The sequence below is a fragment of the Corvus moneduloides genome, chromosome 7, assembly GCF_009650955.1.
Source record: "Corvus moneduloides isolate bCorMon1 chromosome 7, bCorMon1.pri, whole genome shotgun sequence".
NCBI classification, from domain to species: Eukaryota; Metazoa; Chordata; class Aves; order Passeriformes; family Corvidae; genus Corvus; species Corvus moneduloides.
Genome location: NC_045482.1, coordinates 29729461 through 29750369, shown reverse-complemented (window position 1 = coordinate 29750369; position 20909 = coordinate 29729461). Strand labels below are relative to the sequence as shown.

At 41.1% G+C, this 20909-nt stretch overlaps 1 protein-coding gene across 12 annotated transcripts in view; it reads right to left on the bottom strand.

The window, feature by feature from the left end:
- The window catches only part of KALRN (kalirin RhoGEF kinase), a 483321-nt gene that overhangs the window by 156584 nt on the left and 305828 nt on the right, over nucleotides 1-20909 (bottom strand). For all 12 annotated transcript variants that reach the window (XM_032115344.1, XM_032115348.1, XM_032115337.1 and 9 more), the window contains 3 exons: nucleotides 13742-13937; nucleotides 7977-8143; nucleotides 1928-2047 (listed from right to left, as the gene is read on the bottom strand). In XM_032115344.1, the coding sequence (XP_031971235.1) occupies nucleotides 1928-2047; nucleotides 7977-8143; nucleotides 13742-13937 (483 nt within the window). The remainder of the gene's footprint in view (nucleotides 1-1927; nucleotides 2048-7976; nucleotides 8144-13741; nucleotides 13938-20909) is intronic.

The following is a 20909-nucleotide window of genomic DNA, read 5'->3' as shown; positions in this document are numbered from 1 at the left end:
GCCCCTTTCCCCAGCCTACACCAGCTCCTCACAGAGTTACCAAGTGGTGCCTACACCTTCCTCTGTGGGCTGCTAAAATAGCCCCCATCCCTGCACAGCCTCCTGAGTAACTGTGTTCAGACACGGTTCGGTCCAGTATTTGATTTTAGTCTTCTGAACAGAAGCCCTAAAATCTCTCAGACTCCTCTGCTACGTCCCATTTGTAACTGTTGCTGACAAATTCTCATGTGATAGTTTTATGATCTAAGCCATCAACCTGGGAAAAAGCTTGAAATCATCTGGTGATACACTGATGAATAAAGCAATGTAGAGAAAGCTATTAGAAAACAAAGAGGATTAATATTTGGCAGAAACTTAGGAAGATGTTCAAGAACAACTGGTTAAATTTAATATCCAGCTGCTTTACTGATGTTAGAATTGTGATACTTGTTTGAAATAGACTTTGAAGGATTTCAACTGAAAATCAATTCCACATCTAGAATGCTTTTAGAGAACAGTCTGCCTTATGTGCTTTGCTGATCTCTTCCCCATATTGAGCTTTAAATACTTTAAATATTTAATCTAGTGGTTTTTCCTTCTGAAAACTTATTTTCCTCTTAATGTGGTGTAACCCTCTTCTCCCTCTGTGATTTGCATTTACCACCAAATGCAAGCACTTCCCCAGTGTCAGAAGCTGTGATAACTCAGCCAGTGGCTGTCGTCCACTGCTGTCTGATGGTGGCTGCCAAGATGTGGTCAGCACAGCTTGGTACCAGCCAGCTCATACAGAATTGATAAAAAACTTCTTCCTTTTCCTTTAGGAGCTGCAACAGCTGCTCCTTCCTTACTCTGAGCAGAGCTGGATCAAAATAAGTCATTACCTGAGATTTAAACTCTAAACTTATTAGCATCACTGTAATGTATATTGATTTACTTCAAGTTTACTAGGAGACATCCCTTCCTCTTCCCCCCACCTCCCACCCCCAGTCAGGCATCTCTTCAAATCTCTATACTTTCAGAGTTTAAAGTTTGGTTTCCTTTTCAGGTATATGGGTATTTTTCAACTGTTCTTTTCTCTGTAAAAAGCTGACACTTAGCATAATCTGGGAAGCAGACAGACCTTTTAAGATGGAACAGGAGAAAGCAATGGAACCTCCTTCTAGCAGCTGAAGTGAGCACACCCTGTGAGTGTTGGGTTTGCTCATAATAACAGAGACACACGAAGTACTGAACTTAACTAGGAATCCTGTACGCAGGGCAGACCTTAGCCCTTCACTACCTTCTCATTCAAAGGAAAGCTGCTCAGAGCAGGGGCTCTTCCTCCTTGCCCTGTGAGTGAGGCAAATGGGTTGGCTCACAATCTGTTTCCAAGGGCCAGGTCAAAGATGTGTAGTTACTCCAGAGCAAGAAGGGGCAAAAGCAGTTTAGGAGGCAATTCTTAAAAATTGCCCCTCTTGCTTCTTAGTCAAAGTTATTTGAGGATGAGGGTTGGAATGAGTTTCTTTTCTGGTATTCATGAAAGGAAAGCTGAATGAAAGATTATTTAGTGTGAGAGCATTATCCAGTAAGAAAACATTCACAAATGAATGCTGTGAAATGACCTGCAAACAGTGGATGTGGGAAGAAACTGACTTGACAAACTTTTCCCATTTCCAATCACTTTATGAATTTTAATCTTAATTTTTTATCAAAGAAATTATCAGGAGATGCCTGAGTGTCATTTTCATGAATGGAAAATCTGATATCTGGCAGCAGAAGAATTAGCTGCAAGTGATAAATAATTTATTTCACTATTAGCCTCTGGTTACATTATGAGTTTAACAGTAAGTTGATTTTCTAAAGCTTCTATTCCTCCCCTTCCTTCAAGAAAGCAATGATTGATGCCCATGAGATAAGCTTTTGTATGATGTTCACCTGGGAAGGAGAAACAAAGTTAACTTGGTGTTACCTCTATTGCCAGCTGAAACTGCTCGTGCTCTCGCTGGAGCTGCTCAGCCTCCGAGAGGGAGCTCGCATTGACAAGGCTCGCGTTCAGCATTGACTCCCCATTCCTGATCCAGCCAAGCACCTGCAAACAAAGGGTGTGCTCATGGAAAGGTTGGTTCTGTACCAAGGTTTATGCAGTCACCTACCACAAAATGCTTCAGCCTAGCTGAACAACAGGTGTGGTCTCGGGCTGAATCTGTGAGCAGAAAGAAATCCTAGGATAAGATCTTAATGACACACGTTTTTAGAAGGCAAAGATCTTATTGAAAAAGTTATTGCTTGAAGAATTAAACTCTCTTTACATTGATATCCTTTACGTGGATATTTGGATAGCAAAGAGCACTCATTTCCAAGGTTTGACCACAAAAATAAATGGCCCCCTATAGAACTACCCCAGGTCAAAACCACAAAGCATAATGAGGGAAATTTGAATTTAAACATCTTTCAAATTTCCATCTGGAATCATAGATGTTGCAACACCTTTCTGCTTCACTTGCCTGTGTTTCTCTCACAGAAAAGTCTGAGCTTAGGGGTGAGGAGGGAGAAGATACAGTTGGTTTAATCTGGCATGGAGTTAAGATGCAGTTGGAGTTTCCACCTACACACAGAGCTAGGAAAAAACGCCAGGTCTTGCATTTTGTATTTAATCAAGAAGCTTTACTTCAGAGATGCTCAAATTATTCGTAGACATGCAATCCATGCTGTAATGACTGTAGAATCAAGTTCTAAATGTACATAATTAATCTGTCAAGCTTGTACTCACTCATTTAAACACCAACGTTTTCTGCTATTTTAAGACACGTGTTTGCACCCAGAATGCACATGCAAGTTCTTTCCTGTGTTGTCTCAAAGCCTTTTTTCTACCTGTGAAGGTGTCAAATCAGTCCAGTAAAGCCAGAAAGTTGCTGAATCCAATTCATAGATGCACAGGAAATTCTGAGTGCTCAATGACTACCCTAAATTTAGTTCACGATTTCTAAAATTGACTTTGCTGCAATATTCTACATAGCAATTTCCCTTTTGTACTATCCTTTTCTCCAAGCGATCCATTAAATTGCCTGAAGCAAACAGGGATTCTCTATTGTTTGTTTTTCATCCCTATATCATGCATCACCCTAGTTAGTGCCATTCAGTTCCCTGTAGGATAAAAAAAAGAGTTTTCCCTAGGAGAAAAAAGGAAGACATCTATACATGTAGCTGACCCTAATTTGTAGAAAATTACATTCTGCTCAGTACAACAGTGTGGAAGATTTCATTTCATTCATTTGTCTTTCATCAGCAGGTGTAATTGTTCCTGTGGGAAATGCATCACACATTTAAAGGAAAAGCAATCGAGTTAGCATATGGCAATTGTATTGTCTGGCCTGTTCTATAATCCATCCTATTTGAACCCTACATTATTACAAACTATCTGGTACCAAACACTGAAGTTAGCCAAAGGATCACAGTACCTGGAAAAGGCTTGAATTGAGGACATCATGAGGCAAGACATGCTTTCATGTTTTACATATTGCAATACATCCAGGCTTGGACCATTTGGAATGTAGAAAAAACTCAGCGTGTATGATAAAAACCCAGATTTTTTTTTTTCCCCCCTCTGTGGAACAGCTTTTATTTCAGCTGAATTTTTCAAAAACTGCCACAGACAGTTTGACACAGATTTCACACAAATATCTGAGTCTCTAAATAGTAAAACATCAGAATAAAAATCTGTGGAAACTCAGTCTTAAAACAAAGCAACTTGATTAGGTAGAGGGACCACACAACCAGTGTGCCAGGTTTCCTCTAGTGTTAACAACACATATTCATCCCTCCATTCAAGTGTCTTGCAGACTCAAATTATCCAGGGGAAAGCAGTTCCAGTGGGCTGATGGACTCCATGTGCCAGCAATGCTGCCAGCACCGTTTCTGACAAAGGTTGCTGCCATCCCTGAGTAGTTGCCCCCTCTCCTTCCCCCGGAGTGCGGGGTTAGACACTCATTTTGGGGCTCCTACATTCCCCTTTCCCGGCCCAAGGAGCACCCAAGCAGCAGCAAATTTTGCTTGGAAGCACTTACAGCGACCCTTTCTGCTTCCAGAAGTCTGCCAGAATGTCAGAGCCTCATCTGGGATTGCATCTGCTACTTTCATAGTAATGTTTCTTTCTTACTTGTGTGTGTTGTTTACATACAGTAAGGAAAAAAAACATCAGTTGCACAACTAAGGCTTCTTAAGTCTAAGTTCAAAACTCAGACACTTGCAGAGACAGTCCTTGTGTCTCTGGTTTAGAACTGGCTGGAAGGGGGCATTTACACATTTGTAACTGGTTTACAAGACCTGCTCACAAATTGACTCCTACTCATATAATACTTAATACCTTTTCATTAAAATATCTAGAAAAGCTCCTAATACAGCATCAAGGCACTTCTGTGATCATTTCCTGTATTCATAGGTTCACCATTATTTAGCAATGTGCAGACAGGTCAACCCTAAAAGATAGCTTTAAACAGACATTTCCTACAAATTACACATTTTATCAGCTTTGTAGAAGCAGTGATTAAATAATTCTGGAGTTAAATAAATCTTCAAAGACTTTCTTATACAGCCTAACAATTTTTTATTTTTTATAACAGAGAAGCAGGAACACTTTTACAGGATCTTATATAAAAGGCACTTGTCACTGGAGAGCAGTTTCACTGCAAGGCATGGGTTGTTTAACAGGGCAACCACCACAGCTCTGAAACAACTCCCACATTTGATTCCAATCTGCTTTACAGAGGCCAAGCTCCTGTACAGGGATTCTCTGTAATTAAATAATAGTACCAAATTCTTCCAAAACTCATAATTTCTTCCCTGGAAATCTGCCATCTTCACTGAGCACAGAGTCAGACTCTACAGGAAAAATAAAGATTGAGGCATCCCTTGTGCAGCCATCCTCAAGAAATGCAAGTTCTGTACCATGCAGTGCTTTTGTCTACTACTCAGTTTATACAGAATGCCTTCCTTCATGTTTCTAAAAAAGACTTAAGGCCTTGCTATGGATACCTCTCCAGTCAGATAAGAAAAGATTTTTATGTTTAAAAGACAAAACAATGTAAGTGAATCTTTTACACCTCCAGACCCTTTGCAGATTCCTTGAGAAGCTTTTACTAACACAGACACAACCATCAAGGACAGCTTCTGGTAATTTTAACCATGTTTAAAACTGCATCAGTTTTCCAGGAGCTTTTTGACATAAGATTAGAAAAAAAACCAACTATATTCCGTGTCTCTCAAATGACTACTTCCCATCATCCCTTGAGAATATATATTTTGAAGTAAATCTTACGCCAAACAGCAAAAATAGATGGATAACAAGAACATCAAAAGGACTAAATATACTTCAAAACAACCTGGAAAGCAAGTATAGTGGGACACCTTGAGGATATCTTGGAGCAAATTAGGTCAAGTTCAACAGTTATTAAAAAAAAAAAAGCCCAAACCATACAAAGATAAATTAAGGGGATAGGGAAGCCAAACAGCTGCAGGCAGAGCATTAGAGTTTGTTTTTTTAAACTGATCTCCACAAATCTATCCTGCTATTACTTTTATGTAAACAGTCCAAGCTCTGTAGTTTCTGTCAGAAATAAGTGGGATCCAAATGAGGGAAAATCAGGCTTGGACAGAATTTTTCTTAATAACAAAGACCTTGTGAATTACTGATCTTTACTATTTCCACGCTAAAGCAGTTCACAGAACATCTCATTTGGAATTGCTCCACTTCAATGGCTCCAAACTTCAATTCATTGTCTTGGCATTCACCCTTGGTGTGTAGGATATAAAGCAGAAATCTCTGGTAAACGAAACTTAAATAGATAGAGACAGTTAAAATACTTTTTATTTCCATGAGCCATTTTATCAAAATGCAAACACATGTACATGTAGAAGCCTTGACCAATTTTACTCTGTCAGCAGAACTTAACACAGCTACAGGAGGTGTCTTGCAACAACCACATCTCAACTCATTCACAAGAGAAAGGGCAATTTGGTAATGAGATCATCCATCATCTCAGAGGCACTAAACTGAAAGTGAAGGAAACCTGGACCAGACTGGAGATGAACTACAAGCCAAAATCAATATATTTCCCAATTTTACTAAATGGTTGGGAATATGACTCATCTACAGGAAACCAAATAGAAAGAGGCAAGTTAAAATATTTCTGTGTCCTTTCTAAGGGAGACTGTAGCTGTGGTAATTTATGGGTTAACAAGCAAAGGAGCCCTTAGTATTCAGCTGAACAAATAAAATGTTTTTTCACTACTGGTTTGCTGAGAGGTCACACAATAACAAAGGCTCTGATGGTCCCAAGCTCCGTTAGGGAAATGCTAATTCCAGGCAGCTGTTCTCTCACAGTAAGTACTAGCTCAGTCCTATAACCACTTCCTTTGGGTAGATTTTGGCTGTAAAACAGTTAAGGACCAGCAGATATTTGATAATAAAGCAAATAACATCAGGCACCTGCAGAAGGTGCTGCACTGCCACTGAATGGCTGCAGGAGCAGCCACAGGGCTGACTGCACTTCATCCTGAGCAAGTGGGCAACCTGCATCTTAAGCTTTTCTGCTACACGTGTAACTCCTCCCAGTTTTCTGTCATAAGTTAAAATGGCTCTGCTTCATCATAAATCTATCACACACACCTCCAAGCTTAGCTAAGCTGTGTATAAGAAACTTCAGGAACCTATAGAAAAAAAAGGATATACTTCATAACCATGTTAAGATAGTGATTGTAAATATCACAGAGTGTTTCTGGGTTTTGCTTGTTTTCTTTTTTAATTCTTTTCAGAAGAAAGCCAAGCAGTCAACAGAGCTCCAGAACTTCACGAGGAGCTGGTCTTCAATAATCACAAATGCAAAATGACCATATTTTAAAAATAATAATTAGGAGAGTTCTATGCTACTTTCAGGTAGAGTTGCAAAACATTCACATCAAACTAGACTTTGAAAGAAAATGTATGCACTGGTGTTAATGCTGCCAGCTTTCTGAGTGTGATTTTTTTTTTTGCCAGCAATGATAAACCAATTCAGCAAAGCACCACTCAGTTATTCTGTCGTCAAAAGTGAGTATTTATGATCATATGTACTGAGCATTCAGAGTGTGTGTGTGTGTATAAGTAAACAAATAAGCAGATAGGTATCTTTCATGAACACCTTGTACTATTTGGACACTCCTCCCAACACCACTCCCAACCCACCTATTTGTATAAGGAAAATGGAAAACTAAATTTTCCATGTGTCTGGAAAAATATTCTTGGTTTTCCTGATGAAATGAAGACCATACAATTAAAATCCAGACATACACTGGAGTGTGAAGCCACCTATGGGTGAAGAAGCAGGAAGTGTAATGTTATCCTGTGCAGCAAAGTAAAACAAAGAAACATGAGGCATCCAAATTAAATAGTAGGGAAAACCAAGGGAGGCAGAACATGACTGCCTGCACAAGGATAAAATCTGAAAGAAAGGCAGTGTAACAATACAAAGATGGCTAAACAAGTCCTGGGATCTAGAGACCACTGACAGAATTTTTTAAATCACCAGAAGATGTTAAAGATTCCTGCAAGACAACAGATGTATAGCAACAAATGAAAAGGTAAAACTACCATAATGTCATACTTATGTCACAGCTCAGTTGCCTTTGCTTTGGGCCTGTTCTCCACCTCAGTTAAACTCTGGGGCACAAGTCAAATCAGTATATTCCCAGAACACTTGGAGTTTGAGGCTGTTTCTCCAGTTGAGAAGCTACATGGTCAGTTCTGTGCAGGATTCCTGCAACTACTCATGAATTCAAGAACATGCACACTTAGGGGAGCAGAGCCCCTCCTCATTTGCAAAGGGCCATTCTGAAACCTGTCAGCAAATCAAGTACTCTTACAGAAAGGGGGATTTAGACTGCTCACCTAAAGGTTTGTCACTTGGCAGACACTGGCTTAGCAGTTTGAATGTCTGTAATGGCTGAAACCTGCCTTAAGCCCCTCGTGTGGTTAAAACTCTCACCTGCTTGACCTCAGCCTGGAGGTGCCGGAGCTGTAGGCACTGCTCTAACCTCTTGTGAGTTTGGTCAGCATTAAGCTCCAGCTCGTGCTGTTTCTCATGAAGGAATTCCAGCAATTCTTGAACCTGTGTCGCAAGATCAATGTCTTTTTCACAGATCAGCTCAATGCCTGTAACATGCAGAGAGAGAGAGATCATCACACTCACTTGAAATTTCAAATTTGCAGAACTGTAAACCTCAAAATTTTTTGCCACCTAACACAATAATTTACAACTCTGTGAGTAATTCTTTCTCACTTAACTTTCTCACATGTAATTTTTGGCTTTCCCAGTTGCCTACCCTTCATCACTATATTTTTCTACAAAACAGTGTTTCTCTGGTTATCATTGCTCATCTGACTCATTGGCATCTGGCCAGCAGGACATGACTTAAGCACAGTCTTGATCAAAAAACTTGCATGAACATCAAATTTTTAAAAAGACAGAAAAGACCTCCGTGTTTTAGGGTAATTCATAGACTTATACTTTAGAAATGCATGTTGAAAAAAAACCTAGAAGAGAAAAGAGGAAGAAAATAGAAAAGTGAAATATGGGAAGTCAACTCTAGGCACCAGATCTACAGTAGTGCTACAAGTGCGGGGAACTCCATGGTGAAAACTTTTTTCCATCTGGATGCTTGCAGAGGATCATTAACAATGAATTAGTTTAACTCAGAATTTAGTTCTTTCAGAATTATTCCACAGACTGACTTTCATCCAATCCTCACATACCAAAGAGAAGGGGTGTCTTAGTACCACATCCCCCTCCCTTGCATCCTACGTGAACTTGATAAACCCCTCAAAGGCCTAGTCTGATTTCTTTGTCCTGACTTGATCAGGAGATTGAAATAGAGACTTTCTGAGATCCTTCCTGCCTCCTGAATGTTTTTTTGACACTGTGAGCCACGTGTGTAGTGGTCATATGACACACAGTGCAGAGCTTCCTTCGGGGTGACACCGGTGCGATTGTGACACTGGGTTCACTACCAGTGCAACAGGGAAGGTTTGGCCTGGAGGAAATATGATGTCATCCCATGTTACTGCAGTCCCTGGGATTGCAAACTAATAAAGACCTGACTGTTCCTTTAGTAAGGTCTACTGGAATTTTGCCATTGGCCTCGAAGCAGGAAGGATAAGGAACCTAATATAAAAATAATGTGATTGCAGTAATGCTGAGAAAACACTGCACTTTCCTCCAAAGCCATTTGATTTCACAGAATAATACAACATTAAAAAAGAAATGTGTTAATTAGAAGCTGCTGAAAAAAAGACTTGGACACTATTTTTAAAAACCATTTAGAAAGTTGTCTTTACCTCCCCCTCTATCCACCTCAGAGGTTCATGACTTTCATTCAGCGGTATCTACACAGGACAGCACACAAAATAAATATGGTCTTATTACTAACCCTATCTCTTTTTCCTGGTTTCTGGTTTTATCAGGAAAAGCACATGTGAATGCAAATGATTGGTTATTTCCTTTCCCAGCCAAAATAAAACAGTTCCTTCGTTACCAAATAAAATGGAATGGCCCCTGGCTTCCCATTTAAAACTGGAAATTTAATATATGTTTCTATTCTTAGGAGTGACGTTCCTTTCAATTGCCAGACACCAGGCATTGTTGCTGCAATTAGCATGCATATGGTTCTGTATCCTGAGGACATGATGGATTTTTTTATGCTTGACTTCACCACACCTATTGGATATTAAATGCACAGCTTTCCCTCCTGCACACTCAGCTGGTGCAGTTCTGATCATGCTAACTCATCAGCAGCAACCAGGGAACTGCCTGGGATGCTATCCAAGGGCAGTGTGTGCTCCCCATGATGAATGATCTGCCCTTTCCTGCTTGTCATATGTCACACAGATTTATTCTGCGGTGCCAGTGCATGCAGTGAGAGCACTTTTTCTTCTCAAGTATTGGCTGGCAAAATAGAAAGCCCTGTTTTCCGAATAATTTCATACATATTATCTTTACATTGTGTTCTGACAGCTAGAAAAGCACAGCTGACTTTCTGATAAAATAAACTTGGTTGCCATTTTCTTCTAATGTCTCAAGCAATACAGCAGATGTCAAGTGAATGATATTGAATTGGAAACGTTTTTAAAAAATCCTAAAGGAGAGTACTGAGCCACACTAACTGGCATCCTACAAAACATACATCAGTGACACCTGAACTGCTTGCACTGTGAGGTGCAATTCAGTCTAGGGAAGGGGTATTGCTTTTTAATCTTCACAAAACTCCTCTGAAACTGCTTTAAACCTGCTTTAGCCTGAAACACTAAGAGCCTGTGATAGCAGAGTTTATAGTCTCTTCTTTGCAATATAAACTACAGTTATAATTAACTATAAAGGACATCACAAACCAAATGAAAGAGATTTCTGCTTCCCTTTTAAGCAACGCAACACTTGGAAAAGAGGTGAAAAGCGTTAGCTTGATGACCAGGAAGCAAAAAGACTTTGAATTTTACACATATCAGGTAGTGTCCCCAACTTCAGCTCTACAGTGTATTTCAGGTTTGGCTTAGAAGCAATTTGTCTAAGATAGAAAAAGGGAGCTCTGTAAACCGTTGGAGACTCCCAGCTGGAGGCTCATTATGACAATGATACTGACAATACAAATGGACTTTAATAATCAAATAAATTTGCATAATCAATTAACCAGCTATTAAAGTGTAACTGCTTTTAATGCCTAGAATCAGACTAACTAAGGTGCATATGCTAATAAATTACCTGAGAATGTCGTCACCACAGCTTGGGCTCAAGTGGTAAATCACTCCTGAATAATTATCCTAAACTTTCCATGCGAAATGGATTTCTTAGAAATGTCCAAGTTGTCACTTTTGGAAACACCAGGCCCCTTCAACATATTGAGTTAGGCACCCAGAAAACTCAATAAGCATTTCTGAGAGTATTTACCCACATATTTAGCTTTGCTATCAGTGGTAGAGCTATAATCAAACAGGAAAAATAGCAGATAGGTTCCTTGAAATAAAAAGTGCTGGATCATTAAAAACTCCAATCTTGTTGAGAATACTGTTATTATATTCTATACATGCAAAAGTTTCCTGATTGACACAGATTTTAGTGACAATTTGCAAGTACTGCAAAATTTCAGGAAACACAACCTGACTTCCAGATCTTACCTATTCCCCAACAAAACCAAACATTTCTTTAAAAAATAATTATTCCGATGGTTGAAACACTCTAATCCAGGATCACTCGCATGTGCTGGAGTAGTGGAAGTGATCACAGGAACATAACCCTGTGCTGGATGGAACTTTGGAAACACTGGACTTGTAGAGATGCCTGATTGCAGAGATACCCTCAATATCCACAGAGTCTGACCTGGTGCATCACAGAACCACCGGATTTATTGTGCCAACATTAGAATGTTCACAGGGATTTCCAGACACTCCACAGCCCAGTAAGGGTCAGTCTGCATCAGACATGCAAAAATCATGGGTGAATGTTTAAAACCTTCTTTTTCTACCTCCACAAGACTTCCAAGTGAAAAAGACATCACAAATGGAAACACCTGGATGTAATTTTATCTGACAGACTTGCTGGCTTAAAGACCTCCAAGCCAAACGACAGAGTGATCAAAATCAAGTCAGTTTCCTGTGTGGCACGTTGAAAAGAATAAAGCTCAAAGAGAGTTACAGGGAAGGGAAGAAACTTGGTCAATTAAGGGTGGTTGGTTAGGTAGAATGGCTCTGGAAAATCACATTTTTTCTGGCTTTATCTTCTGTGGCTGCAGCTGAGTTTTGATTGTAGCAGTGGTGACAGTGTACAATAGGCAGCAGCAATAGCATCTGATTTCCCAGAACCCCTGCAAGTTTTCAGCTCTGGCAGTTAAGAATAATCATCCCCTACCCTATGCACTGAATGGCTATGATAAAGGATTCAGGAAGAGGGAGTAAAATTAAATCACCTTTTTATGAAGTAAAACTGTTCTTTATTGAAGCAAGAAGCAGTAGGCTCCCAAGTGCTATGTCTCTCCCTTATTTTTCCATTCTCCCAGCATTTAGCATTCCATGCATAGCAGACATGGCCATTACCTTTGATTAACTGCAGTTACTCTACATCCCCATGGGACTTCTGCTTCCCTGCTTTTGGGAGCAGTGGATTTTTATTGGGTAGGCTTCATAGAAAGTCATCTTAGATAATTCTACAAAAACATTTTAGAAGTCAGTTCATTGAGTTGCTAACCTTTTGTCAGCAAGCCAAAAGAAGTTGTTTCCAACTTCTTGACAAACACAGAATTTATTTATTTTTTATTTTCTAAAATTCAGTCACTGAGGCTCCTGACTGTGCTCTGTTCTGGATCATATTCTTTACCTCCCATGGATTCCTTCAGGATTAAAAAACAGACAAAAGAGCACAAACATCTTAACCAATGTCTTAGGACGAGTTTTCTAACTCAGAAAGCAGGGAGGCTGAAGCACAGGGCCAGGCATTGTGTGGGCACATCCCAGAGAGGCTCACACACGGGTCACAGAATGCACCACATTATCTAGTTCACAACATACTCTTGAAGCAGTCCTCAAGCCGCTGTTGAGTGCAGCCTGCCAAATCAGGCTGGATACTGCCAGATTGTTTTGAAGGTAGGTGCCTAGATGTAAAATGTTTGCCAAAGAATAAAACCATAAAATCCTTTTTATTTCAAATGAGGGAAGGAACAGGAATTGCTCTTGCTTTGCACTCTTTCCAAACGTTTTAGAAGGTTAAAACACTACACAAGTAACATTCACTTCTGGGCTTTATGCAGTGATTAATCTGAATTATGATATTCCTTTTCCAGATGCAAAATGCAAGGATACAAAAATCCTGACTCTTAGGATGTATTAGAAATAGGATCTTATGCTGAGAAGCAGAGTAAAATCAGAAGACTCCCTATCGAAATGAATCAAGACTTTCATTTAAGAGCACATCTCAAAGGGCTTTTTTACACTCAAGTTGCTACCTTTAACTTTTAAGTGTACTCTGAAAAGGAGAATTCCAGTATGGTTTATCATATTCCCTTTTTACACAAAAAAATTCAAAGTAGAACTGGCTGGAAACAAGAGCTCCATTTCATGACTGGTTTCAAGGCTCTCATATTTGGATTCTTTCCCAGAGGACTCTTGGATAACTATATTCTTTCTCCCCTCGGGCATGTCTGCACCCTGAAATGGGGAACAGGGAAAAGGTCTGAAGAGAATGAAGCCGGCCCAACTGGTCAGTTTGACTCTCACTAAAGTCTATTTGCAGTAAGATTAACAAGCTAAGAAGTCTAGAACAACTAGACTTCATCCAGACCTGAGGTTTGACTGCCCAGCTCAAGGATCTGTAGCTCATGACTGCAGTGCTTGTTTCTGAGCTGGAGGCAAGGACAAGGAGCTTGTCTTGCCCTCCCCTCTCCATCCAATTTGGAGTCAATCACAAACATCCTGCAGCTGTGAAACTTTCTGAATGAAACTTGAAAGTCAGTTTCATTTCCTCAATGAGTTTCAATCTCAAAGAAACAGCAGGTTTTTACATAAAATCCCGAATCAAAATTCTCAAAACAAGCAGAACAGTTCTGGGAGAGAAGAGACAGGTATTGCCCATACTTACGTTAAAAGCTTATTTATTTGATATGTATTGCAGCATTTTTGCCTGAACTGGGGGTCTTGGGCTTTTTCTTGTTTTGTTTTATTTTGTTTTATTTTTTTCTCCAAGTGGAATAGAGACCAAATTGCTCTGCTCACCTGAAGCCTGGACCTCCATAATGTATTGGTGCAAGTCTTGCCCTTGTTGGATGACTTCAAAGGTCATGTTGTTCATGGCCAGTTTCCGCTCAGTGTGCCGCTGCAATCGCTGCTCAGCCAGAGTGAGATCCTCAGTGTTGAAATCATTCATTTGTCTCAGCAGATCTTCATTCCAGGCATCCAGCTCTGCTGTGACCTTCATGGGCAGAAGACAGGCACTGTATTCACTCAGGATCAATGAAATACCTTACTCTCAAACAATGTTTGGACCAGAAAATACTTCACATTTTGACTCTGATCCAGAAACCTTCAAACCACAGCCACAGTACACTCCAGATTCTGCTCAATTAATGATCACACTTCACATTTTTTTTAGGTGAGGATCCATGAAAAGGTTATCAGTCCAACAAAAGCTGTTACCTTCCTTTTCCCTTACACATCCCAAATGACACTGGAAGAGAATACCCACTACATTGTCATTGATGGCAGAAAGAATGTTTCTGAATATAATCAAATTAAATGAAAAAATAACATTTCTGGAATTACAAAGCACCTTGCAAACACACAATCCCAAAATGGCGTGAATGTTTCTAAAACCATTTTGCAGCACACTAAATGTTACATATCACAGATGTAATGCACAACACAGTAACATCACACTCAAGGTTTAGGTGAATCAACTACAGATTCATGAATGGTACCTGGCTGTAACCAAAGACCTGCCAGTAACTCCTGGGAACATGCAAAATCTTCTTTGCTTTCTCTGCTTCCTAATTGTGACACACAGGCCGATTCTAGCAGTCCATTTATTGTATCTTCTACGTTTTACATCTTTCTCCACAGTAGCCAGCTGGTATCAAAGTCCTCCAATTTTGCCTGGGCAATTAAAGTAAGATCTAGCCTCCACCTAAACAGCCCAGTCTCACCTCAACCGAGGTTCTGCTACCGCAGGCAAAAAAGAGAAGAATGTGCTAGTGACAATGAATGAGGGAAGGGGGACAAGGGAAATGGGAATTAAGTCATACAGGGCAGAATACAAGTCTTAGAAGGATTGAAAATTATTAAATAAATGCCTTAATTCTGATTAATAGGTCAATTCCTCATAGCTAGATTCAGGAGAGCTAAAAGTAGGTATCTACATTCCCATTTGTGCACGAAGTGCTCTTCAGGGCCTGTGTGCAGTGAGATACTTAACTTCCTAAGGAACCAAGATTCAAAATATTCCATTCAGCTTTCCTTTCCAGGAAACATACATTATATGCAACACAAGCTTAGGAAGACAACCCAAACGGACCAGCTCTCAGCCTTTCTCACATTAGAATGGACAGGAACGCATAGTTTTGTACTAGAAGGAAAAAGTGCACGTTTTAGGCTCTTTTTTGAGAGAAGCAGAAAAGCAGACTTACTCAATGAAGAACTTGGGACTCAGCTGCAGGGTAGAAGGCAGAGTGTGGCTATCCTGAGGGGCCTCTATTTTTCTTCAGCTTGTTCCTTTGCCCATTCCACTCAATTACCTTTAAATAATAGCTATCTCTACACTGTCTTTGGCCCCATTCCTGATTCCAGCAGCCTCTGATTCATACACATATCACAGCAGGAGTTCCTGGACTGTGGAGACTTATTGGCAGAGTTAACAGTTATGGAAAACTGTCCAAAGTTGATGGTGGAGAAGAGTTTTACTAGATACATTTACATTTAGGGACAGATGCTCAGCTAACAGTAACCAGAACTGAGGTGATCTTGACCTCATTTCAAACTACAAACAACAGAATTAATTCAGAGTGAGAGCAGGTTCCTACAGTCATGACAGGAACACAAAGTTCAATGTAAAATCTCTTCTGCTATGTCTAATGGAAAATCACGTGACATAAATGAATCAGAAGAACTTTCTCTTGGTAACTTCTCCACTTGGCTGCAGAAAGGACACTGATCAGCACTGCTTTTATTGTTAAATCTAAAATAATTTCCATCCCAGCACTGGGAAATGGTTCTTCCTGACCATACTGGTTTTTGCCCCTAAGCCTTGAGCGTCCAAGACAGGTCTGCAGCAGAGAGGAATCTGCAAACACTCAGGAGAAGGGTGGCTCCCAGAAAACCAGTGCAGTTCATGCTTGTGGCAGCAACCAGCTTTCACCAGGCTACACACACAGAAGGAGCTGCACCTAAACTTCTACCTGTCCCTTGTGGACAATGGAGCTTAAAGGGTTTTTGCTCCATTATCCACACTCCCCAGATCACATCAGTGTTCCAACTAAAGAGGAAAGGATGGTACAAGGCAGTGAGGACACAAGCTGATAAACAATGCGGGATGCAAGGCCAGCCCGTCGTGCTCCATGTCACATTGTCAGGGCCAGGAACAGAGGCTCAGCCTGCACCTGAGCAGCTCTAGACAGTCTAGACACGTCCAGCAGTGACAAAGCTGTCAGAGTGAGTGCCAGCTCTGCCAGGCCAAGAGCACGGCCACCAGTAGAGGGAAGGAGGGAAGCAGCCTTTGAGTGGGGGCTGATGAAGGAGTGACAGTCATCCGTGTGCTGGGTCAGGGGAAGAGAGGAAGGAATCAGGCACAGCAAGAGGTGGAACAACATCAAATTTCTCAGGCTAAGTGGGTACAGGAAGGCTGGGTACATTGCTCTGAGTAACAAACAGATGGCTAGCAGGGAATCTAATGCACACTAAGGCAAGAAGCAATAGCAGGGCTATGATAACAACCTAGGTTTCCTGAATCCCAATCTGGTGCCCTATTCCAGAGTCCATGCTGCTTTACATATCTCATTAAGACATTTCCTTTTCTGTCTGTACAGACAATGCCTCAAAATCCCAGCATTTTCTGTACTTCAAACAGGACCGTTTAGAAATGGTGCCAGAGTCTGGATCTACTGGTTTGCTTTGGGTACAAGGAAAATGATTTCTTTTTCTTGAGGAATAAGATGTAATTAGGCAGCTCTGTTAACTACAGTCATATATTTTTCAAGTCCAAAAATTGGATGCTTTCACAGATTAGTCAGGCCTTGATATCTCTGATAAAACTTGGACTGCATCAAACAGAAGTGTCCTGTCCCCTAAGCTGTGGCAAGACCCAATTGCACTGGCCCTGTATCAGGAATTCTCTCATAAATGAGGGTCACTTGGCCATGAACTTGTTTTATTCCCTTTTGACAAAGAAGAATGGCTGATTAGTTTACCCTGTTCATGCGCTAGTTTTTTGGTGGGAAGAACTGACAGTGCTTTTTGTTTTATTCACTTTACTTCCTAGTGTTTGTGATTCTAAATAGACCTCAGCAACCTTCACATGCAGTGAGAGAAGGGAAGCCCTGCTGTAATAGAAGATCTAAGCTCTGCTCTGTTCTGCTGTGGCTTGAGAAAGAAATTGTACCAAAGCAAAAGGGTTGTGGGAGCAGCAAGAGCAGCAGTGCACAGGTCTACACTAGCACAGGCAGCAGCCTCATCCCCTGGTTCCCACACTGTTCCAAGGAAAGCTGCACATACGACTCATTGTCAGCCACACTTCAGCCAACTCCTTGGAATGAGCCACCCTCCTTTTTTGTGGGTCATACAAGGTCAGTGGACAAGAAACAGCTCCCTAGTACTAAAGGAAGGTCAAATGATCCAGGAGTACTGATGAGAGAAAGACATGACAAAGCTGTTGATTCCAATGAGCTTAGGAAGCACATTTTGTAATTCTTCACCTGAAACAGATGCTCCTGCTGCCACGATGACAGGAGGAGAAGCAATGCTGGCAGTGAACCCACTCTAGTATGAAGTGAGATATCTGAGATATCCTTATCAGAGAAATGGAGGAAGCATGTGAGCAAAAGCTGGGTTTGTGTGAGCTCCATGAGACCACCACAGAGCAATTATGGATATATAGACTATGGCAGCCAGGTCTGTTTTCCAGGCAGACACAGTGACCACAGTCTAGACCACATGGTCTTTACGCAGGAATCCTCCTAAAGCAGCAATTTAATATATCCAAATTCCCACTGCCGCAATACTGCTGCATTTGCTGCCTCCTGGATTTATCATGTTGCAACACCAGCAGGAGACGTGACCAAATGGAGGGGGACATGTTCTCCAGTCCTGGAGAACAATGAGAGGTATAGAGAAGAGACACACAGGTGAAAAGTAGTAGCATTAATAATAGCAACAATAGGAGCAGTCCAGGCAGCTCATGCCTACCTTGTAGCTTGTTTGTGAGTTAGGCCAAAGAGCCTGCCAGAGCTGCAGCAGCTGCTGTACAGGCAATTGTACATCTCCAATAAGTTATCTAAATCCTTAAGTATATATTTTTTATGCTGCTGCTGCTGCTGAGATTTTCTACAAAATGGTGCTTCTGAGCCTTGAATGCTGCTTGTTTAGCCTTAATTCAGTGTTCAACACCTAAAGTCATGTTGTTTAGTGGCAACCGGAAAATTTTGTTTGCCAGTTGAAGGAGGTGGAGAGGGGAAGTGAGGAATGAAGTGAAAGAAGATAAATGCTATATGGAAAATGAATCACATAGGAGCTGATATTCTGAAGTATGGGCTGAGGAAGGGCATATGAGGAGGAGGGAAAAACGCTCTATCATGGGAGCACAAGCTATTGACACAAAGAGAGTGGGCTTGAGAGGGATCTAAAATAAAGATGCCTGCAAAGAATAAGCAAATGTAGGAGGCAGGTTGCAACAAAAATTGATGGTGCAAGTAGGAAGAGAAGCAAAGGTGAGAAGAGTGGGTAGAGCATGGGGGTGAGCCAGGACACGAAGAACAGTCACACAGGCACAGAGCAGATCTGTACTGAAAAGGCAAGATCTAGCTCAACTCAAGAGAAAAAAAGTAACGGCCATACAGCTGTGATTAACAGAGTGAGGATGGATGAGATGAGAGGTAAGATTTGATCCAGGAAGGAATAAAAAAATATTCCAACTCCTGGATGCAGAGGGATCGTCTGTGAGTGCAGAAAGAAAGGAATTATAATAGAGTTGGTGAGACCAGAACTCTAAGGCACACACCAGAGATTGGGCACCAGGAATACCAAGGGCAGCAGCATTCAGAGCAGGCTGAAGGAGCAGAGGGCTGGATGCAACGGTGTAAGTGGGTCCAGGAACGGAGTAAGATAGGAAAGGGTAAATTGAACTGTCACTTCTACAGATCATACAAGCAGTAAGTTTGCTGTTCCTCTTTCTCAGGCCTTGGTTTTGGCTGATGCTGTGCAAAATGACAACACTGTCACCCCAATTTTTTGACAACAGACAGAGATGCCGCACTGGCTTAGTGGGGACCTGAGCCACTGAAGTGTGAAAGGACTGTCACAGTGATGATTCTGCTCTGGTGCTTTTGACTCCTTTGAATCCCAAAAATATCTGGAGCAACAATGGAATTCATCTCCAAAACCCAGGGTGCCCAGAACAGCTTAGAGCATTCCTTTTCTTAAAATGAAGTGACATGCAGTTGGAAAACTTGGCATACATGGAAAAGAGAAACAAAAGCTCAATAAGCATGAAACATTACAGGATTCCAGCTTATGAACAGAACAGGCTGAATTTTTTTCACCATTCTTTCTTTCAAATCTATCTCAAAATCACTGTAACACTTATTTCTAATAAAGAAGTTCATACCTGGGTGTCAGCTCTTAGTCAGTGAGGGGGCTACAAAACATCTTGTACCCTCATGCAGGCAGCTAATGCTCTTGAAAGGTTCTGCTAGTGTTATAAAGCTGGAATGGGATGCTCGAATGAGTTGTAAATAACAGTGAAATGAGCTGCCGTGAAAGCTGCCTCCTGTTTCCTCCTAAACTCATGCTCAGGGATGGCTGTGAACAGCCAGAAGAGCCAGCAAGAGAAACCAAGACTGAAAATTTTAATTAGCAGGTGAAACAGAGCCAAAGAAATTGATGGGGGAAAATTAGATGTCCAGCAGGTGAAGATTTTAGTCATCATGGGGTTTTTCGAAATATAACAAACTGCATACAAGATCCAATTTACACTGTACTGTGGGAACCCCCTTAATCCCTCCCAGGACTGTCCTGGTGTAGGAACCACATCATTCTAAGACTACAGAACACAGGTTCTGTCTAGCATTGCACATTGTAGGAAAAGAAACAATACATGCAAGGGAAGGAGCTGGACACTTCTGGGAAAGGGAGAAGGAAGTTTCTTTTGAGGTAACCAACAAATGCTGCTGGACACATATTGGCTGAGATCATTCCTGTTCACAGTCATAGCATTTTATAGAGGCCTACAGGTGAATTTGATAATCTCTCTACAAAAGCTTTAAAGGAAAAATATGCAGAAAGACTTTGCATGGCAGTAATTTTTTAGGGGGTACAACTCAGTGCATTTTACCATTTGGTTCTTACACATTTACTCAGCATTTTGCTGTACATTCACAGTCACTCAAATAATGGTTAATAAGCCTCTGAATTGCTATTCCTGAAGCAAAGGACAAAGTATACTTGACAGAGCTTCCTGAGGATAGAACTCTGGAGCAAGACTGTGCTGCATATGTGTAATACACTCAGCGTGGTGCCAGCACTGCTGCTGATGTCTGCCAGCCCTCAGCCCTCCAGCCTTACTCCCGATTTCCTCGCAGCAGATCAGCTACCACATTCACATTCCATGAAATCTCCCGAGTTACCTGGCTGGCTGCACAAACTCAGTTGAAGTCAGTATCATACAGAAAGACCAACCATATAATCCCAATGATCCCATCTTGTTTTGAAATGTGCAGTGGCTTGGTAAAGGAATAAAACATATCAGGCATCAGAGTTGGACACGTTTCCTAAATAAAAGATGGGCTGTCATTTTGTGGTGTTAAAATTTAGGGCAGAACAGCCTCCCATAGGGACAGCCAGGCTCTCTCATGTTTCTGTTATGTCTGTTTCCAGGTGTTGCCATAGTTGGGATTTCATAACTTAACCCAAGAATCCAGAGTGTAAATATCAGTCAATATAATGAGATTAAGGCAAGAAAGAACAGGCAGCTCATGCGATGGGCCTGTGGGTTTGTACCCAAATTCATATCTGCCAAACCTGCCATGACTCCAGGACAACACAAAAGCTGCCTGTGAGGCTTAGAAGTCCTTAAAAGTCCTAAATGAACACAGCTGAGCTGGCCTGCCCTGCCGAAGAAATGGGCAGGTGGCTTCTCTTAAAGGAAAGCACTTTTCCCGAAGATAAAACGCAACAATAGTTG